This window comes from Lontra canadensis, unplaced genomic scaffold (assembly GCF_010015895.1).
Source record: "Lontra canadensis isolate GAN:19392208 unplaced genomic scaffold, GSC_riverotter_1.0 scaffold10, whole genome shotgun sequence".
Lineage (NCBI taxonomy): Eukaryota > Metazoa > Chordata > Mammalia > Carnivora > Mustelidae > Lontra > Lontra canadensis.
Window position 1 is genome coordinate 8,907,471 of NW_022631004.1, and position 25,094 is coordinate 8,932,564.

Sequence of the window (25,094 nt, forward strand, 5' to 3'; positions counted from 1 at the left end):
TAGAGAAACATTTCTAGTGTTATGCCTCAGAGCTCAGTATTTGTTAGTAATCGCTTGTCTTCATAGACAGAGGACACAAAACTGCAGAGATACTGAACAATTTCCGGAGCAAGAAATGTGCCCAAGCAGGTTTCAGCAGATTGGAAACAAACAGACTGGAAATACAGGGTTGAAAAGAAAAAACTGTCGGGCCAGTACTTGAACCTGTATAAAAACAGCCACACAAGTACAGTATGAGAACATATGCCTCAGGCACAGCCATGAGTAGTCAATGTGGACAGTATGGCTTGGGTGAAGCCACCACCTATCATGACTGGCAAGCTGAGGACATCTCCAACAGAATTGACAGATAGAACATCTAGAGCAAGGAAGATGTTAATCTCAACTGCATTCCTTACTGACTGCACCACACTAGAGCAACTCAATGCAATTCTGACAGTATACACCGAGATAGCATCAGATCCCACAGGTTAAGGGCTCAGTCCCATGAGACTGCATCCCCCAACCCCTGCTTCAGATGCCAGACTGTAAAACCAGGTTTTAATCTGGGCTTCTGACTGGCTATAAATCAGAGGTTCACATGATCCACTCCTTGGGCTCAATTAATTTGCTAGCACAGTTCACAGAATTCAGGAAACCTGTTTCCTCACTAGATTACCAGTTTATTACAAAGGATGTGAAAGGATGTAAATCAAAAACCAGATGAAAAGATACCTAAGGTTAGGTGCCAAACAAAGGAATTTTGTTCTCATGGCATCTGGGATCTGGTGCTGTGACATGTGGGAAGCTTTGTGGCTTTGCTCTGCTTTTGGGTTCATTATGAAGGCTTCATGACATAGGCATCATTGATTAAATTACTAGCCACTAGTGACTGATTAAACCTCTACCCTCTCTCTTCAAACCCCAAATCAGGGGTTAGGGCTGAAAGTTTCAATACTCTATTCACTGTTGGTTCTTCTGGCAAAGAGTCCCCATGCTTAGGTAGTTTACAAAAGTCACCTCATTTATATAAGCCCACTTGTGGCAGAGAAAGCTTTTCAGGAATAATAAGACTCCCATTTCACCTGAAGTGATTCAGGGACTGAGGACAAGAGACCAAACTCAACAAAGATGTCCCCATTGCTCTTATGGCTCAGGAAATTCCAAGAATTCTGGGAACTGGGAGCCAGGAACGGTGGACAAAGACCAAACAGATATCACTTGCTATAAAACACAGCACAATGTGACTAGGAATGTGGGGAACTGAAAACAAAGTCATGCAATTTACCAGTCACCTAATTCTAAAAACACTATCATGTGAAAGAGGGATTCATTTTGTACTTGGTCCAGAGATTAAAACCAGGCCTAATGGGTTAAGAATCTAAGAAGGAATATGTCAACAGAATATATGAGGAAAAAAATTCTGAACTAATGAAGTTACATAACTCTTGGCAGTGAATTTGGGAGACGAGGAGTTCCATGTCACCAAAGTTTTACCAAGTCCTACAAAGGTAAGACCAGGAGCATGCCAAAAGAGGATCCAACACTACATGCAGGCTGGGCTTGAAGAGTTGACCCATGAACCCATGAATGAGAAAGTATCTGCCCCTCCCCAAAAGACAGTCTCACTTGCCAAGCTATTTGAGCCAAGTGCCTGACTCCTCAATATAGAAACAAGCATTTCAAGCTGACCTGTTACCCTTTTCTGCAAGACAGGATAACCTTTCCCCAACCCCTGTGATAAATTCACACTGTACCATGCTGAGACCTGAGCTCCCTCAATTCCCGCTGCAAGTTGGCCATGCTCTGAGTTCTCCTTAGGTCCCAGATGCACAGTTAATGTGACACAGGGATGGCCCTGACTGTTACGGAGTAATCTCGTCTTACCACTCCTTCTATTCTGGTTTTCCCTTTGCAGTGGAAGAACATGTCAGATATCATATACGAAAAAGCCTTGGGAACTGTTAACATTTCATAAATGCACTCGTTAAACATAAAGTTATCCTTATTTGGCTTCTGAAATAGTGATCTTACAGCTCCTCAGCCATGGATATAGAGATGTTTGTTGAAGAGCATAATGATTAACCCTCTTGGAGCTTCGTAAGAGCCACAGCACCTATAGGCATTTTACCCTTATTTTCCTATATCCTACTATGCAAAAATATGTAAATAAAATAGAACAACAACAACAACAACAAAAAACCATACAGGTACTATAGTAGTAATACTGAGCACTGCTCCGAGACCCAAGAGTCCAACTGATAATAAAGTCTGTGTGTTGGGGAACAGTGCGGGGGGTAGGGGGGTAGGTGGAAATTTTAGCCAACTGGTGAAAGCTGGCAAAAGCTGTAAACTAATGTTAACTTGGGGAGAATAAGATGAGAAGTTAACTAACCACCTACAGAGCCGGCACTGTATTTTCACTTTTAGAGTTATTATTGTATGAAAATAGGCAGATAATGTGTTGCTCTTTAAATATGTAACCTTTAAAAATATTCTCTTTTCTACCTAAAAGAACATTCTTCTGGAAGTCAATAGGGACACAGAAGTTACTAAACCAATTCAGTGAAATGGTGGGACATTCCTTATGTTGATTGCTGCATAACAGCCCTCTCTAAAGCCTCGGAGTTTCAAACCCAGGGGTCACCAAGATCTAAGGGAAGGAAACAAATTCTCTTATCTTGATGGAAGGAATGTAAAGGAATTTGTGGTCATCATTATGTAATCTGTCATAAAGAGACACATTTATTTCATTTCTTCATCTGATACCCTGTACAACCAGATGATAGTTTGGATACAAGCAAAATAATCATTCCCAAAGCGACTTCACAATGTAAGCACTCTGTTGTAAAGGTGCTCAGTAGGTCATACATACAAATACTTCTCTCATCACTGCTTCGAGTTTTTGTCATCTAAAGACAAGATGGCCCTGACAGGCCTTCATTCATGGAAGGACATGGAAGAATGTAAGGAGCTCAAACTCAAAAAAGAATCAGACTCATGGTTAAGGTTCTTCAAACTGAAGTCTGATCTCTCTAGCAATTTCCAGTTTCTTCCAGGAGCTGAGTCAAGTTGACAGATATTTTTACACTGTGAGATACAGAACAAGAGTATTTGTTTATTCCATAATGTAAATTTAAGTATGTGGTAGTTGGCTTTAAGTCAAACAAGGAGACTATAAATGAACCATAATGTCCCTATCTTAATAACACTGTTGATGAGGGTACTGACACACAATACCAGAAAAATACTGAGTCCTCTCCTCCACCCCTCAAAGATAATCATTGCCAACAGCTTCTTTGATTTCTTCTAAGAAAATTTTAAAAGTTCTTTATGCATATGCCTGCATACAAACACAAAAACACACACACATAATTTCTAGGTACGTATTTTAACACACAGAAGATCCTAATAGAGATACAGTTCCAAGCCTCAATTTTTAACTATTCAACTATTAACTGAATGCTTACTATGGAACATACAATGTTCTGCACCTTAGAAATAAATAAGCATGAAGGCCCTGAGGGAGAAATGTGCCCGGCATGTTCCAGCAATGCCAAAGAGGCCATGATGACCACAGTCATGAGGGTATGAAAGAAAAGTAGGGTCAGTGAGTAGGATGAGATTTTTTAAGTTTAATTCAGAGTAAGGGAGTACACACCAGTGTTTTAGATATCATTCAGTTTCAGTGTGTTCATTTACTAGTGCCGTATAAGAAATTACCACAAACTCAAAGCCTAAAAACAACACACTTACCACTACTGTATTTTCTGATTCGTGATGTGTATGAGAAAGGTATCCTCTCTCTCAGAGTTTCCAAGAATCAGGAGTCCAAGCACATCTTAACTGGGTCCCTCTGCTCAGGTTCTCGACTCACAAAGCCATAATCAAAAGTATCTGCCAGCCAGCATTACAGAGGCCAAACTGGGGATAAATCGACTTCCGTACTCATTTGGGTTGTTGGCAGGATTCATTTCCTTTCAGTCAGGACTGAGGGTTCTGACTTTTTGATGAACATGGGCTGGAGGCCCCAAGTTCTCTGCCTTGTCAAGGTCCTCTCTGAAGGCAGTGCCCAACATGGCTATCTGCTTCTTCCAGGCCACCAAGAACCTCTGTCTCCAGTCTGTTCCCATGGAGTCTTCTATAACAAAACCATCATGGGGAAAACAGCTCCTCACCCCAGATTCTACTGGTGAGAATCAAGCCATAGGTCCCACAGGCATCCAAGGGCCTAGACTACTGGGCTACCTTAGCACACGTCCACTCTGCTTGGTATCAGTGCTTATGAGTCCATTCTTGTTAATGGGTTGCTGAGCATTTCTCCTTATGGCCATCCCATAATTTATTTAACCCTCTTCCCTGCCACTGAAGGCTTTTTCTGATTTTTTCTTAAGTCTTTCATACAATTTTATTTTCTCCCTTCAACCATAATGATAGGATATACAAACCTTATCTTAACCAGAGGGTCTGAAAACACAGGCTTATTCAGCCCACTTACAGGCAAGGCAAATGTTGCTTCTTGAAATGGTCCCACCGTGGAACCTGTGGTCATCCGCCCCTAATCACCCCCATGCCTGGCTTTATCTTCATTATACTGTGTGGCCACTTCACTGAATCTCATTTCAGACTTTAACTTTCCCATGGCTTCCATGACTTTCCCGTGTTTTTCCACACAGAATGTGTCTGACCTTTACTGCATTGCCACCACCTTTGGGACCCTGTGCCTTCTTGTCAGAACTGTCACTCCCAGAAGCTGATTCCCTCTCGCCCCTTTCCCAGAACCACTTTTTCCCTTGGGCAGCATCTTCGAAACTTGCGGCAGAACCCTCAACCCATTTCTGATTCTTACACTGAGGTATGGTGGACACGCAATGGCAGTGAATATGCTCTACATTTTTGCAAAATCTTGACACTTAATCCTTCGAGTCCTTTGTAACAGAGAGATATGGCTTCAAAGCAGGAGGTCATTCTAAGCCTTGCTGGACACGCAAACCATCACAAAAAATCTGTTCCAGCTCACATATACTCATTTCCTCCTCCAGGAGATTTCCCTCAATTCTCGGTGGAACTTTCTAGCTTTCTTCAAATAGGTGTTCTTCATCTCTTCATTTAACCTTACACACCAGTGATTTATCTCTTCTTGATTTAGGCTTACATCAGGCAATTCATCTTTTCAGATAACATTGATAATAGGCCTGCTCTCCCACTGTATTTTCTGATGGCTTGTGGTACATATGGAAGCTACTGATTTTGGTAATTACTTTTAATCCTTCATCCCAGTGAATCATTTTAGTGTATATAAGAGCTCTTCAATCTGCTCTCTGGGGCTATCTATGTGTACAATCACACCCGTAAATAATGCAAACTTTCCCCCTTCCAGTTTCCAAACCACCTCATATCGCTTCCTCGCTTTTCTTGTCTAATAATTCTAGGACAATAGTTAATTAGTAACAGTGAGCCAAGTCACAATTTCAACATTCTAAGTGTTTCGGTAAGTAAACCGAATACTAACCTAAGGAATAAAATACACATTTTTAGATCATTTTAAGGAAGTATCCACAAATTTCTGTTTTACTAGAATACTTCCCTAGGAATTACGTAGATTCTGTCACATGCTTTTAGGCATCGGCTATAAGGTTTTCTCCTTTGACTTAATAATATGATATACTGTATTAATGTATTTCATAATATTGAGCCACTCTTATACTTCAGAGATGAAGTCAACTTAGACTGAAATATTACACAAAGTATTGCTATTATTTCCTGATGTATTATTTAAGGTCTCTGCACAATATGCTTAAGTAAAATTGATCTACAACTTTATCTCCAGCTGGCTTCGGCACTGGTGCCCTACCAGCGTCATAAAAAGAATTTGAAACTCTCCTCTACCATGGTGTGGACCAGTTTAAACATTAACAGATTCAACAGTTGCTTCCAAGTTTAAAATTCACCTGTGAAAATACCTGTGCATGGTGCTTGTTGGGGATGGCAGCTCTTTTAAAGTTTCCATTTCTTTATCAGTTCACTAATTTTATTCTGATTTTCAAAATTTTGTGCACTGTGTATCTATGGTTATTTCCATATTTGTTTCTATTTATATTTGTGAGCCTCTCTCCCACCCGTTTTTGACTAGCTTAGCCAAGGAAATCCGTTTTATGTTCCCAACTCTCCCAAAAATGCAAGAGGTTTTATAAAAAACACTTTTTTCTTTCCTAATTAATTAATTTCATCTTTTATATTTCTTAATTTCTCCAAATTTGGGGGGAAGTGGGTGGAAGTGTAACTTATTTCATTCTTACTGACTTGGTTATCCATTTCCCTCAGAACATAATTTCTGCACAAATCTTTAGGTTTTGATATTCTTGTTTCCATGATATTTTTCTAGGCATTCTCCAACTTTTTTATTTCTATTTTAATCCATGAATCTTTAAAGTTTCTAAATTTCCAGGTGACCAGGGACCTTTTTCTTTTCTTCCAACTCCCAGATTTAGAGTGTTATACAGATCAGGAAAAAAACAGTCTGTGTTATTTCTACCTTTTGAAATTTGGGATTTTTCCTTGTGGCCAAAAACAGATACTCAAAACCTATAAACACTGCTTTATTGTCTTCTGAGCTGCTGTAGGAAAATATGAGGCAACCAGATGTATCCTCCTAATGGGTTTTCTATTTTTCCTCAAAATCTAATAACTTAATCACAGTTTGTTTCTATATGGTTAATTCTGAAGAACTTAAAATCAGAACTGAGGTTTCTTGAAATTCAGTGAATGTTCTGATCAGATAGATTATGGTCTCACTTTGATTCAGAAAAAAGTTATCATCTGTTTTATCATTAAGATTATTTCTATTCCATGCATTTCATTCTGTACTGCCATGGTGATCTGTGACAGGTCATTTTTCCCTCCGCCTGTTTCTTTGACTTCTTTTGCCTGTCTCTCTCCGTCCACTGACCGTGACTGTTTCATCAATGAGTGTCATTTAATTTTTTATTCTATTCCTTTTGACATGTTTTAATTTGTTCATTTGTTTCAAAATACTGTATGTGTGTACTGTTTTCTTAGCTCCACAAGCACCTTCAAAAAAAATCCCTTAATCATTTTTTCAACTCCCATTTCATTAACTACTTAATTCTATAGAGACAAATTTTAGTAAGTTATTTTCTTCTCTTCCTTAGATCAGTATTTCTTCCAAAACAGATTCTTCCACTACAGTTTACGTTTTCTCCCCTCCTGCTGCAATACATTCATATAGACTCCACAGTGGGTATTTTTGGTTGGCTGATTTCAGTTTTACTTGTGTTCTAAACGGGCAGCTTTGTCAACACTTTATTCACACCACGACACCATGGGTGACACGTCCTTGAATCTCTTCCCATGTTGCGGGGGTCTGTTTTCTTCTTCCACACACAACAGTTCTGCCTGCCCGGCGTTCTGTAGCTGGAGAATGGTGTGTTTGTCTGCTTGGGCTGCCACAACAGAACCCCACAGACTGGGTGGCTTGAACAACACAAATCTATCTTCTCACAGTTCTGGAGCCTGGAGCCCCAAGCTCAAGGTACCGGCAGGGTCTGCTGCTCCTGAGGCCTCTCTTTTGGGCTTGTCGGTGGCTGCCTTCTCGCTGTGTCCTCACATGGCCTTTCTTTCCTGTGTGCATGCACATCCCTGGTGTCCTCTCCCCTTCTTATACTGGACGGGGGCCACATCCTTATCACCTTGAAGACCCCCGACCCCAAAACAGTCCTCCCCTGTGGGTTAGGGCTTGAACATTTTCAGAGGACACAACAGGTCCGTAACCAATGGGGAGGGGGAGGACAACAGTGCAGCCGGGGCTGCACACAACCTGGTCTTTCACTTCATCTCGGGTTTTGCCAAAATGCCTCTGTCTGTGTCTGTGCTCAGTCCCCTTGCCTGGGCTGCCCACAATTCCAGCAGAGGTCCTGGCCCTTCAGCCCCCACCAGGAGTCTCTGCCCTTGGTGGCCGCTATCACCACTTCCTATCATTCTCCAGGCAGAAGATGGAGCAGGTAAGAGGATTTCTAGATGCTCACATCACAAGCTATCAGGGTGTGAAATGGTATTCCTCTCTCTAATCTTGAGGTTTACTTTTCCTATGTTCTTCTCTCATAGAAGCTCTTTCTTAAATTTTTAATTTAGTCTTGATTCTGAGGTTTCCTTTCTGACTTTGTTTATTGCTGGAGATCACCACCCCAGGCTGTCTGTGAGAAGGAGTCCATGATGCATCACACCCCACCTAGTCTCCTTCCCTGGCTAGGAGAGCAGGGTGGTCAGGAGGAGCTTCTACCTTTGTGGAATTTGCAAGTCTAACCCAAGGCTGACCAAACCATCTTCTCCCTCCCTCCAAAAAGGGATTGTGAGGATTACATATGCATCTGTTCCGTGTCGCATCTGTGGAAGGCTGAGTTAGGAGTAAAACAGATGAGGTCCATGCCAATTTTTAAAAATGTCACGTGCTGGTCTCTAGCTTTTCTTCCATTTGACTGATATCAAGATGTTATTCTTTTCTCCTTTTAACCTATTTTTGGTTTATATTGTAAGATTTTTGAGATCTGAGTTTGCCATCTTAGAGCATGTGTTTGAGGTATCTGTTTTAGTTAAGAAATAGACAATAAATACTACTGGTAAAGATGTAAGTAAAAGGTAACACACCATCACATGTAGAAGCCTGTAACTTTACTGAACTTCACAAGTTTCCTTACTCCCAGTTGTGTCAAAGAGCCCACATGTTTTTATTACGTTATTTCGGTATCACCCAAGTTCGTTTCCCCAAAGCAGGGATTCCTAACTGAGGTTCCTTACGGACTCTGGTATTAGTGTATACCCTCAAATTGTCCGTAAATGGTATATATGCACTTGTATTATTTTCTTTTTAGAAAATGAGATTGTGGGGCGCCTGGGCGGCTCAGTGAGTTAAGCCTCTGCCTTCAGCTCAGGTCATGATCTCAGGGTCCTGGCATCAAGCCCCGCATCGGGCTCTCTGCTCAGCGGGGAGCCTGCTTCCCCCTCTCTCTCTGCCTGCCTCTCTGCCTACCTGTGCTCTCTCTCTCTGTCAAATAAATAAATAAAAATCTTTAAAAAAAAAAGAAAGAAAGAAAGAAAGAAAGAAAGAAAATGAGGTTGTTATCTTTAATCAAATTCTCCAAGAAGTATGAAACATAAAGACTGGTTAGGAATCACTGACCTACAGTAATGAGCAGAAAAGCTGCCAAGAACAGAAAACAATGGAGAATTAGAAACCATTTATAAGAGTTTGGATTCATCCAAATAATAAAGTCAAGTGAAAGAGTTTTCTTTTCAGTTACACGGAATTTAGATAAAGCCCAGAGGACTTCAAAAGAGGTCAACCACAGGTGACCCTGGGCATTGCAGGTAACACAGTCCTACAGAAACTGTGGAATACAAGGAGTAGACACAAGAAACGATTATTATTCCGAGGACCCTTCCACATCAATCCATCAGTAAGTACAGCTTACTCTGAGCTTATTAGCACATTAAGCACAAATGACCTAATTCCTTCATTAAATTTTGAAAATGATGACTAATCCTCTTAGTAGTCATGTCCCGCATTTCCATCTAAACAGAAATGACATTCTAGAAAAATCAAGGGTTTAAAGGCTTTCCTGGAGAAAGAATGTCTCCACTTTCACTTATTGCTGAGTTAGGGAAAGAGAAACAATTACTTCAAAAGAGGCACAGCCCATAAATAAATTCTATTCTCAATATACAAAACAAGCAAAGTTGATTCAGCAACAAATTAAAGAGAACAGGAGGCAGATACTGAGATCATACACTAAGATTATGATCCCGCTTCTGTGTGAGTTTCTGATGTACACTGTTTCTTTATGTGACTATATACAGCACTGCTATCATTTCCAAAGGATTATAAATCTTCCTCAAAACCTATTAGTCCAACCACTTTAGAGGTTTGGTTTGGCACCAACTACAGTCTGCAGCCCATGTGCACTTTTGGTAATTAAGAATAAGTAATAATGATGACAAACAACACAGCAGCTGTGCGATGATTAATAAGAACTGTCTTGTGCACACAACCAGGCACTGGCATGTGTGTCTCCAGCAACTATATAAAGCTCATGCCTTGATGAAATCAAATACAGAGATTTCCTTTCTCACTCCTACACATTCCAACAGAGACATACGTAAGCACTTTTGTACAATTTAAACTTGGAGCTATCCATGTACTAATATTGACTGAAACACTATGCATCATTTAAGCTTAAAAAGAAAAAAATATGGTCTTGTTTTTCTTGGGACAGTAGAAAGACCACAAAGAATTTTCTAACTGTGTGGCTTAACTGCCTGAAATCCTTTTTGGAATGAGGCAGACTGTCAATGAATAAAGCAAGCTGTGTGACCCTGGTAAGTTAATTTCAACATCCCAAGTTTCTGTTTCTTGCATTAGTCTGTAAACTGCAGAGAAAACAATACTACCTAAAAGACAACAAACAAACATACTCTCTCAGGGTTGACTGGCTGATTCATGGGTCCTACGAACGAGACCTAGCCAGCGACTGGAACATCAGGTACTCAAGATGGCCTTGGTGCCAACCCTCTGCCTCTACACAGACTAGATGCTTAGGAAAAGCAATTTCGAATTTTATAATTACGTCCACTAGATCTCCTGCAGGCCTAAGTCACTGTTGTAAAGGGAATGGGTACATACCTTCTGAAGAAACAACTGATTGATTCACAAAGGAATGCCTGCTACATAAGTCTTCCGAGTACAGAAAACGGTCTTAACACGGCTTTGGACAAAGAAAGCTACTGGCTTCTTGAAGGTCCAAACACACAGTCCTCGGGCCATGTTACCACTATGTCAGACACACTGGACTTCCAGAAAGCAAGATCTGCTTCCCCCCACCCCCTTAATTTTTTGTGCCTGTCCACGCAGTACAAGGCATGAAAGAGCAGCTTTATAGATGTCTGCTGAATGAATTGGTAAGTGTATAAAAGAAATGATGCCAACATCAAATATCAGGTCATTTAACTTCCATCATGAATAATTTGAGATATATATACAAGTAAAAAATAATATAATAAATTCCTATGTCCACATCACCTAACTTCATCAGTCATTAACTGACGGTCAGCTTAATTCGACATCCCTCAATTATTTTCGAGCAGATTCCAGACTTAGTAGAGGTTGCTTAAGAAGCTTTAAGTAATTAGGTTTTACTTAAAGTGAATTCTAGATTAGTCTAGTAGACTCCAGAATTCTAGACACTTGTATCTCTACAGTAACAAGAAACAATACTATGTCAAGATCAATAGAAGTCTTCACTATCTGGTCAAGAGAGGAGCTGTGACATAAACAAAAGGAAATCAAACCCTTCCTCTAAATCACGATGGGTTAGATGGTACTGGTAGTTTAAAAAAAAAAAAAGAGAGAGAGAGAGAGACAGTACTACTACAAATATCTGTCTGAGGAAAAACAATGACTTGGGAGGAGGAACACAGTGTTAATATTGGATGACAAGCTCACCTAACAAATCCTCATCAAAGGCTACATATTTGTTTTTAACTTTTTAAAACTATTTAGTAAAAGGATTTTTTAGAGAAAAATCCAGAAGATTAAACAGAGAGTGCAGATCTGAGGAGGGTATCAGCCAGATACAACAAAGCCCAAGCCAGGGTGAAAAGGGGGGTTTTGATCAGATGCCAAGGAGGGAGGGCAGAACAGACAGGGCAGGACCTTGATCTTTGAGAAAATGTGGGGCCCCCAATGACAGCACTTGATAGAGCCGAAGAGTGAGAACAGAAATAAAGCTGACAAAACTGATTCCTGCCCTTTGGGGTCATTCTCAAGGAGAAATCAACCAACTGGAAAGTTAAACAAGGAGGGCTTTTAAGGACTTTTCATCCTATGCCAAATTAGTACAGCGACATAAGGCTGCATGGCTTGAAATTTACTTGACCTGCACTGACCACATTCGCCTCGATTCCCATGCTCCTCAATAAAGTTAATCCTGCACTTCCTAATAGGGCTGACAACACACACTTCCCCAACAGCATGAAGAAGACACTTCCAAAGCAAAAAAGACAAAAGGCTCTAAATCCCAAAGACAGAGAACATCCTTGTAGGAGAGACAGTAACTCACAGTCACCCCTGCCCTCAAACTCCTCACCCCAGCAGTTAGAAGATGCCCAGTGTGTAGAAGAGAATAAACACAGCAGGCCTAAGATGGGCATCCTTAGAAAGGCCTGTTTGCCAAATTGGCCCTTAGTTGGTGTCCAGGGACTAGGCTGGTAAACAGTTCTTTAAACTGATAGAAAACATTCCCTTTAAGGTTAGGATGGCCCACCATGCCCAAACTGAATTCGTGTTCAAACAGTTTGGGCATGGTGGGCCTATGTGGGGGTTATGTGGAATACCTGTTTCCCATCTGGGAATCTGGAATTCTGGTATATGGTGGGCAAAGGATGCCTATGTGACTAGCTCCCACAGGCACTGGTTTCCAATGGGCTTTCCTGAACAGAAGTATTGAACACATGTTTCTACATTTCAGGGCTAGAGGAAGAGTCTGCTCTGTGTGACCTCTCCTGGGAAGGGAGAGCATAAGCACAACGACATGCGGACTCCTCCAGACTCCACCCGGGTTGTCTTCTTCTCTGTGCATCCTTACTCCATTGCTGTGATGAATCTAGCTGTGAGCACAACTTTGCATCCTTCCAGCACATCCCCGAACATGGGGGTGGTCTTGAGGACCTCAGACACGGCCACTAAAGCAGGCACTTCACTTACCGGGAAGACTTCAATTTGAAGGATATGACATAGTGGCCTGCTTCTTCAAGTAGACATTTTAGCTCCTCTGACTTTTAGTTACGACAGAAATTGGGAGAATTTGTGGAGGCCTAGCAGAAATAGAACTGTCACGCCCCACTGTGCATGAGCTGAAACTGTCAACCCTTAATTTAGCCATTTTCCAGGTACCATTCATTAGTGAAAACATTTAGTTAGGTAGGACACTAGTGTTTGCCATGCTAAAGAGGCAGGAGCTAAAATACTAGCACATGGTCAGTTCTCAGTTATCACTAACAGTTTTAATTAAAATTAAAATTAAAATTAACGGTTTTAATTTCAGGGCAAGTCAGAGGAATTCAAATGAGACAACAAGGTTGCACTGTGAAAACCTGACGAGAACAAAGGTGCCTTCTTCAGTCGGCCCCAAGTCAGGTTCCTTCTGCTTCCCACTCAGAGAGAAGTCTGAGTATTAGCACATCTCAGTGGAAAACGGCTGCCTTTCGTTATTTAAGGACAATGCCTTCCAGTGTGGGCTCATTCTTTCCATGGCCAAACTGAGCCATCAGTATTTTAATAAAGGGTTTCCTTCATGGCTGGCCCGGGTAAGGAACAGAAACAACGAAGTGTCACTGATTAAATAAAGTGTGAATCTGAGATGAGCGACATCTTTATCCGTTTCCCTCCCAGCTTCTGAGCAAAAACATGGAAAATAAGCCAACATCAAAAGACTAGAAAGGCTGAGCCTGAAGACATGTTCCAGACCCTAACCTCACTTGGATATATGGCAGCTCTTGGTTTTCCCATGGTTCTAGGTTCTTAACCTGAAATTCCTAGAACTGCACCTACATTTCTTCTGTGTATCTATAATAATACCATTTCCTGGGAACAGAACCCAAAGCCTTCATTAAATTTTCAAACTGGGTCCTAATGTAATAAAGCTTCAAAACCACTGCTCTAGACAGAGGAAGGGTGTGGCACATGCAGGAGTAGACGTTAAAAATGCTACATGACTGAGTGGCAGACTGAGGCCCTTGCTGCTGGGAGATGTGTAAGAACGCAGCAGAGGAGGGAATGGCTCTATCAGGTTGGAGACCAACAACTGGGAACACCATTACCTAGAAAAAAAAAGAAATTATGCTAGAGTTGAGAGAAAAGTCACTTCTGGTTTAAATACTGGTCTGAGAAAATTGAAGAAGAAAGCTAAAGAAGTTCTAGTTAAGATCATGGGAAGAGAGCAACAGGTTCAGATTTGGACGCCCTCAAAATGCCAGGTTCCACCTAAAACTCTGTTGACGGGACCCACTTGATCTGTTTCCAAAAGGACTGGACCTGAGTAGCAGCCAGCCCCAAGGACATGCCTAAGCTACCTGATAGCACCGAGATATAAACGGAGTTAAATCAAAGTCGACAAATAAATCATGCATCTGTAAATTTATCAAATTGCAGGTATAGCGCCTTATGAATTTTCTCACACTGTCCAAAGATGATTTAGTTGCAACTAAAACAGTACTAAACTGACAGAAGTAAAAAGGGATTTGTTAAAAGGAATCAGCAGGAAGTAGAAGGAGCTGGAACTCAAAACTGTTCTGAGGCCATCAGGAGTCAACTAACAACTCTCCACTTCTCACCTCTGTGAGCTTTTCTAATGAGATTCCCATCCTTCCCAGCACTCTGCCTTCTCTGCTGGACACCTGACCCACTGCCAGAGTTCCTGTAGCCTCTGGCCCAGGGCAATGTCACAGTAACTGGCTGAGTTCTCCCCATCCAATTCCAAATCTCTAGGGGAGAGAACCTGACTCCGCCCAGACTCCCGTGAGACTCCTCTTGAGGGTCTAGCCAGCTCTCACCAGCAGATCAAGATTAGTGCGGACCATGTCTTATAAACCTAGGGATGCGGTCTACAGTAAGCAGTTCTCAGAGGCATGGGGCTGTCTGCCAGGACATATTTGGACTAAATGACTGTGGGGCAGTAGAGATGAGGGGAACGAGAGAGAGGTAAAAGGGGAAGAGACGGAGTTCACAGTCCAGAAAAATACCCTTCTCCTAGCCCTGCTTATCTACATAGTAGCAGGCCATCTTTCCAGGAAAAGAAAAAACAAAACAAAACAACAACAAAAAAACCTTTCTTCTGCAAGCATCCTAGTCTGATGCAAGTGGCCATATTATTATTAGGTAGGCTTCAAGAGAATACATACTTCATTAATATAAGCTTCTATTGTTGATTCTAAAGTTTTTGCTAAAAATAGGTCGCCTACTCCTAGTACTCTTACAGTCTAGAAAAATCAGTTCTTTACATATTATTGAAGTGATACCTCACGTGGGTATCTCCCCACTTACACTATTTGGTGTATTTTTGGATTTCTGAAAATTTATTTGAGACACTGAAACATTCTATTTTTAGTGATTTCGTTCAGTCTGCATATGCTCTAGGTCTGCTGTTTCTAAGGATCAGAAGGTGGTTGCCCAGTCTATGAGCCGGGGACCACACAGACAGAACCTTCCATGTAAAGCCAATTACAGTCTAGAGTTTAATGGTCCGACCTCCAGAGCCAGACAGTCCTGGGTTTAAATCTCACCACCGCCATTTACCAGCTGTGTGACCTGGGGCAAATTCTTACCCTAAGCCCCAGTTTCCTCATTTGTAGAATAAGGACAATGATATCTACTTCATAGACATGTTGAGTGCGGAATTAGATGAGATCATAATGTAAAATACTTAACAGTATGAGCACTTAATAAATATCAGGCTTTGCATTATTATATGTTAATTATCACGATGGCGAGGAACACAAGGAGAGAGAAGAGGAGCACAGCTTCTTCACTGGAATTTCTGGCAAAATTGAGCTGGGAGGCCTGACACAACCTGTCAACCCCAAAGAGAGGGCATCTCAGAAGCAGGTTGCGTGACGTACATGATGCAGCAAAAGTGGGGTGATCTGAGGAGAGAGAAGATGGCCAGTTGAGAGGAGCTGCCCTTCCTGCCATTGCCTGCTGGGCACAGTGACCACATAAACCCCTTGGTTCTCTCAAAATACAAACAGGTCAGCACTAAAAAGAAATAAGCTATCAAATGATGAAAAGACATGGAAGAACTTTAAGTGCATGTTAGCCAGTGAAAGAAGCCAGTCTGAAAGTCCACCTACCATAGGACTCCAACTACCTGGCATTCTGGAAAAATCAAAACTACAGAGAGTAAAAAGACCAGTGAGTGGTGGGCCTGGGAAATGGGGGGTGGCAGGGTAGGGCAGACAACAAAAGAGATGCACAGACAGAACATGGGATTTTTAGGACTGTGGAAATACGCTGCTATTATAATGATGAATATATGTTATAACACATACCGAGTGGCTGCAGAGACATTATCTGACAGTGACAGTGTAAGGTTAAGGGACAGGCTTTGGAGACAGACTGGGTTCAAATCCCAGCTTGGCCACTTTCTAGGAATGTGACTTTGAGCAAGTTAACAGAGCCTCCCTGAGCCTCACCTTCCTCATTTGTGCAACAGCAGTGAGAGGATTATCTTAGGTGGATCAGCTTATCTCATCTCTGCAACCACTCTGTTGAAGTGGTACTTAAGTTATTTCTATTTTGCAGAGGAGGAAACTGCCAGTGAGTGTCAACAGGGTGTCCAGATCACACAGAAGTCACATAACTTGGTGGAACAGAGATGCCAATCCAAGGAATTTCATTTAGAGCTCACTGTGCTACATTATGTGGTCCTGGCTACAGAGTATTTCAATAAAATGTCACAGAAGGAGCTAAGTCTAGTGCCCAGCACATAATCATCCCTCTGTCAGTACTGGCTATTATAATTATTATTGTTCTCAATTTTATATTGAGAGATGTGGAAGAGATAGTGCTGAAAGCTGGGGGGGGGGGTTATTTTATAAGAGAAAATAAAAATGAGCACATCCATGCAAAGAGTCAAGCCCATAAATGCCCCACACCATCCTGTCCCTTAAGGAAAGGCATCCCTCGGTACCTTCTCCATTGCTCACCTACCCATTTTCCCACTGCTCCCATCCCCTCACTCCTGGATTCTTATTTTTCCCTTTCAAGAACTCTTGATGCTGCTCATAAAAGAGAGATGAACAAAAGGATCCTGTTCCTCATCCTCCTTAATTCTACACACACAACCGAGTGCCAAGTTCCAAAGCCCAGGGCTCTGCTGTGAGACCTGTCTTCGCAGCTCTACGTCTCCAGAGACCTTGGCAAAGAATTTCTGAGTGGGCCAGACCTCCTAGGCCTGCTTGCTTTTTCCAGCTTCTCAATCCTCATCTCCAACATGAACACATTCTCATTATGAAAAATATTATGAAGCCTTCCTTATACTGAATCAAACATTCGCCTCCTAGCAAGTTCTGCTCACTGGTACTGACTATGCGTTCACAGATAACAGAGAATCAACCTACCCCCACCCTTTTGTATCACAGCTCTTAGATTTTCTTGAGACAGCCCCAGTTCTCCATCTATACCCGACACTAATGCAGAATGGAAGAATCTTGCCTTTCAAATTTTCTCTTATCAAACCACACTAGTACCCTGGGAAAATGCTACCTGCCCCCTCCAGAGCCACACGATAGCACCAAGAAGGGACTTCCTCTATAGCAGAGCTAAGACAGCAGAACTGAGAAGACAATGTCCTCATTATTTTCTGACTTGTCTTTGAGGAAGGAGAAAGGCAGACAGAAAGTTGTCTGTGGTTTTAAAGCTCCTTTTTAAACACTCCAGAGAATGCAAGGCCCTGTTGACGGGGGGAAGAAAATCTAACAGTAAAGTAAGTCTCCGTGGCTACGCCAAAGATGCCAACATTCAAGAAACCTGGAAGAAGGAAAAACCACCTTTCTGCAATTTTCTACTATTCTTGCCGTGGGTTTTTGACTTCTACACTGAACTGTCACTACTCAGGCAAACATAAAGCTTTTGGAAACTTCAGAGTTTTACCATTGTTGCTGTTGTTTCAGACATTTATTTTTCTCTCACATGAAAACTGGTGCTGCCTAGCAACCCAGTGCCAGCAAAGCTAAATCAAGAAGCATTTTAGGCTGCATTTAAAAAAAAAGAGAGAGAGAGAGATTGAGATGTCTTGTTCCCACTGAATGACAGGCACGCTCTAAGACTTAAGGGTTCTTTGCGTCTCCAGGAAAACAGTTTGCATACCCCCTGAGGCCTCCTTTACAGTCAAGGATGACAGAGACCAGCCCACAGAAGAGGGTTAGGATATGCCTGGTCTCTGCTGCCACAGGAACGGAGGAGCAGGCTGCCCCAAACCGAACCCAGTCCACTTGTGGCTGCTGCTGGACTGCAGGCTGGGACCAACGAGGAAATCTGTGCCACTGCAGAGCCTGGGGACAGGGACACATTCTTCTAGCTCTTGGCAAAGACAGGGGTGTAGGTCTGAAACTGGAACCCAAGGTCAACAGAGGAGTGCAACGTACCATTTGATACTCATCACGTGTGCATGTAATTTAATATTCTGATTGTGTTGCACACCTGAGAAGAAATGTATATTATGCCCTTCTCGTCTCAACTTTTCTGTTCTGGAGGGACACCACCTCTTCAAGGAGTTTGCAACACATGTTACAGAGATGGGAACATAACGTCAGGCTTTTCCACAAAGCGTGAGCATCACAAATCACCTCCGTTTTCTCACCAGGAAAAATGAGGCACAGGGTGCCAGCACACCCATTTCAAAGACAACACTGTTTATTTCGACAAAGGTTTTAGAATCTTTACCGAGGAAAAGTTTTATGTAAATAAAATGTGATTATCTCTCAGCACCCCGGGGTCCACAGAAACCACAGTATGTAAAGGCTAACACTTGGAAACAACTTCATGCCCTACTGACCACCAGAGAATCCATGAACATCAAGGTGAACCACAGCACCACACAAAGCTGAAGGTAACCAGAGCACCACATCTGGCCAATCCCACTGAAAATCCAATTATAATCCTTAACAAGGTAAATATACAGGCATACCTCAAAGATATTGCAGGTTTGGTTCCAAACCACTGCAACGAAGCGAGTATTGTAATAAAGCGAGTCCAGTGAATTTTCTGGTTTCCCAAGGCATAGAAGAGCTATGTTTACCCTGTGGTGTAGGCTATCAAGAGTGTAGTTGCATGATGTCTTAAAAAAACAATGTACATACATTAAAAAATACTTTATTGCTAAAAAATGCTAGCCATTATCCGAGCTATCGACAAGCTATAATCACTGATCACAGACCACCATCAGAAATAGAATCACGAAAAAGCCTAAAATATTGCAAGGACCAACACATGAGATGTGACAGAGACACAAAGTAAAATGGCACTGACAGACTTGCTCCCTGTGTGGTTGGCACAAACCTCTGCTTTGTAAAGAACACAGTATCTATGAAGGGCAGTAAAACGAAGGACAATAAAACAAGGCATGCCTATAATCTGGATTAAAATTATATATATTATATAAAGTGATTTGGTTGAGAGTAACATTATATATCTTACTTTATATGAACTGCCAATTTAAATATTAACACAAAATATGACAGATAATAAAAGAAAACCACACTGGTATTAATGATTTCTTTGGTGATTCCCAAAGGTCTTCATAATCTTCAAGGGCCCTCAGGGACTTGGGGAGAGACCAGAAGAGAGTCACATTATAAACACAAATTTCTTTTACGACACTACAAATGTATAAAACAGCAGAACGGGCTCCATTTCGACAAACTCTATGAACTCCCAGGAGGGCTCTTTCCATCCCTAAGTTCTTCTAAAGAGCCCCAACCCCAGAAATTAGCTAACAGAAAACTAGAACTGAGATTGATTGGCAAACTGTGTACACATCAGGAGCTACCAGTCCTACCCTACTCTTTCCCTTCCCTGTCCGGTCTGCTCTGCTTTTTCCTCTGTTACGTTCTGTTGTGCGGGAAAAATACAACATAAATCTGTACCTGTTATCACCTATTCCCAAACACTCATTCACTGACGTCAACTTCAGCTCTTGCTCTCAACAGACATTTTACTCTTGGAGTAAATACTCCAGCTCTCCCATAGTGACAGCTCCAGCATCACTGACAAGGCCCCTTGACAACCCTAACTCTGAAACTTGCCTGGGTTTCTTCTGGCTCCCGCGTTATCGCTAACAGAAAAATCTTGGTGTTTCTCAAGGATATCGCTCTTAATCTTCTCATAGAGAGGTGAAGCAAAGGTTTGGGGGTCAAACAACACTTAGTTCAAACCCAAGCCTTGCCACTCACCGGTGGGGTGCCCATAAACAAGCTAATCTCTCACCCTTCAGTCTTCTCCCATGATGTGAAGGGACAATATATGTCCTAAGAATTCTGCACATATAAAGGAATACTATTACATATGCATGCAATAGGACCTTTATATATTTTTTTACTGTATATATCTGTTTTAAGTATCTAGGATATCTATTTTAAGTAACTATATCTATTTTATGTACTCACTTAGGTTACAGGAGGTAAGTACCCCCACCATGTAGTTAGACCAAGCCAAGAGCACAGTGAGCACACTCTCCTATGCTCATCTCATGTCTTCTTATCGTACACTTCTTACCACTAAATCCTCTCACAAATCTGAGCCCCACATCTCCAACTATTTGTTAGACATCCAGACAGCTAAAATTTGGCACATTAAACACTGAACTCTTGCCCCGAACCTATTTTTTTTTCCTTCTTTTTATTAAGGATCCCTATATTCCTCCAGCTCTGGGTCCTCATTTGTGACCTACTATCATTCCTAACACATTCTTCTGAGACAGCCCACTGATCCAGTCCCTGGACTGTGTTCACTGTGCCTCAGGACATGATGCCCGCTACCCCTGAACTCCAATTCTCACTACTATGACCTCAGCCATCTGACCTCTCACCAGGCTGTGATTCTCCCACTTTCTATTCGCTAACCAGCTACCACATTAAACTTCCTGAAGCAGTCTACCTAAAAACCATGAGAGGCCTTGGTACCCATAAAACGAAATCCAAAAGTCCTAGAGTGGCATTCCCAACCTCCCTACACCTGGCCCGAATCTCTTTACAACTATCTCTCATGCCCCTCACCGCTGTTCCCACAGAAGCTGCATTCCCAGAACACATGCCTACCCTCTGTACTTCTCTGATTACACGACTTCCCCATACCTGAAATGTCCTCTTAAAACATCCCCACCACCTGTTCAAACTCCATTCTAAAACCTATTCAAAACACCTAGTCAGGAAACATTCCAGATTCCTCACAGTCGGACATAAGTTCTCCTCTAAAGTCTCTGCATTGCTCTGAGAGCGCTATTCTCGATGGCATCCTGCAGTTACTGGTGGAAAGATCTTTCCCCTGCCAGACTCTTCCCCAAATCTCACATCACATCTGACTCCAAGCAGGGGCTCACCACAAACATACTGCACTGATCCTTAAGAAGTACACTTTGTCAAGAACAAAACTTATGGGGCACCTGAGTGGCTCAGGTCATGATCCCAGGGTCCTGGGATTGAGCCCCACATTGGGCTCCCTGCTCCGTGGGAAGCCTGTTTCTCCCTCTCCCTGGGGCGCCACCCTCTCCCCCACCCCCACCCCCACAAACTCAGGCTCTCTTTCTCTCTCAAATAAATAAGTAAAATCTTTAAGAAAAAATATTTACATAAAGCTCATAAATTATAAGGTGCAATCCCAATTTGAAAATCTGTGGGAACTTCACAGTACCCTTTTCCACCTGGGAAATGCAATTTTCTGGTGTGCACGGGAAAAAAGACCTTGATAATATTTTTGGCCCGTAAACGCTTCTTTTAAAACAACATCTTAATGTATTGTGTGGGAATGAGGCCAAAACATGTGGATTAAGTTTCCTATAGAGTACATATGGGTTTTATGAAAACAGCAAAGAGGCTAGGATAAAATGTGATCTCCGAGGCAGATTAACTTGGGTCTTTTTCTAACTCTAAAATTAATCTAGAGCTTTCTTGCCATAATTATATGCTGAAAATTTCTTCTTTTGCTTTAGTGACGCTCCTGGTCAGAGTCAACATTTTGCACATTCCTAAGATTAAAAAATAAGTAACTGAGGAAAAGAAAAGGCCTTCCTTCTATTGTCACCTTCCCCTCTGTTCTCCTTCATAGAACCTAGGACTCTTCGTTCCCTCTCTCATTGCCCTTGTTTGCCTCCCTATCTATCAGAACACTTTCCTCCCCCAGGGGACTCCTCCTTTTAACCCTTCTATCCTCCTTCCTCTCTCTCACTTTGTTCTCAAACATTTACTAAGAGGAATCCTATCCCTCCCTCACCACATTCAAGTCAAACACAAGATCTTTGGGTGGTAAACATGGATCAGTTGCCAAGGAAACCTCGGGCTCCTATGGGTACATGCGTCCATGGGAAGTTTTCCTGCACAACCACCCTCGTCAGCGGAAAGATCCTTCCTCATAGCAGAGCCTAGACTCTGAAGTGACATCCAGCTGAGCAAGAACAAAGAGCTGGGAGTGAAAGTGGACAAGGATGAAATCGGAGAGAAAAGAAGAGGAAATGGAGAAATTAAGTTCTCAGAAATATGAACTAATCCAAGCTAACAGCTCCCTATCCCAAGCAACCCTGTGCTTCCAAACCTAAACCCAGACACTCAGTGGAGAATGTGAAACTCGATATCCCACATGCCCCCTTCCTGATAGGAAAGTCAGTGTGTCAACTCACATTGGCCAGAGAATGCTATGAATGCACAGCCAATGTGCATTCATAGCATTCTCTAGCACAGCCACAGAAAGGCAGAGGGGAAAAGGGAGAGCCCTCTCCTTGGCTCTATGAAGCTTGATCTCTGACAGTGGGTCCAGTTTCATTGCCATCGTTCTTGTAATTGGCTCGCCAGTGCCACTTGGAAATTGTAAGATTTGTTAACAAGGTGGAAGTAGCACTATCGACTTCCCAAGCAGAAAAATCATGAACTTAACTTCTCAGTTTCAAATAAGAAAATAGGAATCTGCAACATTCAGTGGAGAACCTTTTATCTAAGAGCAAGACCCAGAGCCAGTATTTTAACAAATAAACTGTATAAAAGTTGCCTAATTGGGACTTAATCTAAGGACAGTTGTATCACTAAACACTATTTCAAAGCTTGTGGGTTAAATTATTTCTTTTTCTTATTAAATATGTATTTTTTTATTTATTTGAGAAAGAAAGCGAACAAGCAAGGGGAGCGGCAGAGAGAGAGAGAATCGCAAGCAGCCTCCATGCTGAGCACCAAGTCCAATGTGGGACTCGATCCCACAACACAGAGGTCATGACCTGAGCTGAAACCAAAGGCTGGACACTTAAACAACTGTGCCACCCAGGTGTCCTTAATTATTTCTTTTTCTAAAATGATTAGAAGCCATCTTTACTTAAAGCTATCTAAAAACCACTTGCTACCGAAAAACAAACCAAAAAAACAAACAAACAAACAAAAAAAAACAACAAATAAAAGACCCAAACCTTTTACTTCCATAAACAAGCTACTTTTACTATACTGGGCAAGAAAATCTCTGACCAGCTTTCACATTTAACTCTTCAGTGGGAACCAATATTCACACAAGATACGATTGCTCTAGCAAACAGTAAATGCAACGAGGTTCTTGCTATGATTTGCTCATAGAGACTACACCTCTGTTTCTCTCTTTCCCACTCCTCTGACCCCCTTAAAATTTCCTGAGTTCATTAATTCATCCAATAAATATGAACTAAACTCCTACTATGTACCAGGTACTATTCTAAGTGTAAAAAACAATCTCTGCCTCAAGGATCTGGCAGGGAAAAACAGATGTCTATGACAATAAATAAACTATATAACAGGTTAGACAGAGTTAAGGGCTATGGGACACAAGTCCCAAAATGGGGCTCCACCTCCCAGACTGTGAGCTACTCTCCATCAGGGCTGCAATGTTCATCTTCATAACCTAGCACCTCGTACATGCTCAGCATATCAGCTGAAAACAAACTACAACAAACCTTTAATAAACAAATGAGGAACCAAGCATTTTAACAATTTTCAAACTCCCTATCTTAAAAGAATTGAGGAAAATTATTACCGAGGTCTGGATCTATGATGATAATGAGAAAAAACTACATAAAAGTTCCTCAAAGAATATATCCTACTTTGAAAACTCTTGCAGTTCCCTGATTATAGAGACACAAGATGTGTCACTAAGATTTTTCATTTTAAACCAGAGATTCTTAACCTAGGGTTCCCAGATGCAGGGAGGCATGTGAATCCCCTGAAATTGTCAGCACAATTTGGGAGATAAGGGGGAGTTATATGTTGTGTTTAATGTGACACAGACTGGCAAAAATATTTTCCCTGAGTTACAGAAATAGAATTTGAGAAATCCAAGGATAGGACTGAAAGCTGCAAAGAATCCAAACAGTCCAATATTATACTGCAGATTGTCATTTGCTTCTTCCTTAAACCAGTGAGATATCAGAATTTATGGAAATCCATCAGAAAACAGAAGCTCAGTGGGAACTTCTCAGAACTAAACTCATCGTCACAATAATAATAAAATCATTAATGGTGGTGGTGGTGGGGCTCTTAAAGCCTAGTTTCAGATGGTGATAAAGCCAAAACCAGGAATTCCCTTAAGGAAAAAAACAAATAGAGTTTACCTTTTCATGGTTTTCAATTAAGATTTCCACCACGATGTTCTGAAACTTCAAATCCATGATGGCAGCAACAGTTTCTTCCTGTGGCCTCATCAAAGTTGGTCCAAACACCACTCCTAGATTTGCCACAGTCATGAGGTTCTGCTTGGAGTGATTCGAAACACTGGTAGGGAAGGGATGGGGTTGAAAGTCTGTTAATAGAGAGACAACAGCTGGGGAACATACAATCTTCCACAGCTGTGTGTTTCCTTAAAAATCAAGACGCTCAAATGTCCTTCATTTCTACTTCTGAAATAAGAAGATCTGACAAGACCCTAGGGGATGAGGCCCCTGCCTACCATCCTGCTATTCCTCTCTTCTCGATGCTTTGCTCTAACCACAATGGCTTTCTTAATAATTCCATGTTTATGCTAGGCTTGTGTCCCTCTGAAGACCTTCTGTTAACATTCCTTTTTACTTAGAATATCCCCTCTTTCCCCAGACTGTTATATCTTTGGCTTCCACTAATGACCAGATTGTATGGCACCTTTGTAAGAATTAGCTTCAGAAGCAAGAGAACTTGGTTAGAGCTCCCGCATTTACCCCTTTGGCCCAATACATTGTGCAGTGAGCAACCCAGACAACTGTTCTCAGAAGCACTGATGCTTAATCCAGGTCTCAATTCAAAGCCTCATCCTCAAGATACCTTCCATAATAACCCTCTTTATAGTCCCACACCCA

The 25,094-nt window shown here is 41.7% G+C and overlaps 1 protein-coding gene and 1 pseudogene across 2 annotated transcripts in view; both read right to left on the reverse strand.

Moving 5' to 3' along the window:
- Nucleotides 1–25,094, reverse strand: part of ARHGAP10 (Rho GTPase activating protein 10) — a 317,186-nt gene that overhangs the window by 77,795 nt on the left and 214,297 nt on the right. For both annotated transcript variants that reach the window (XM_032855552.1, XM_032855553.1), the window contains exon 18: nt 24,378–24,537. In XM_032855552.1, the coding sequence (XP_032711443.1) occupies nt 24,378–24,537 (160 nt within the window). The remainder of the gene's footprint in view (nt 1–24,377; nt 24,538–25,094) is intronic.
- On the reverse strand, nt 4,369–5,571 carry LOC116866571 (annotated as a pseudogene).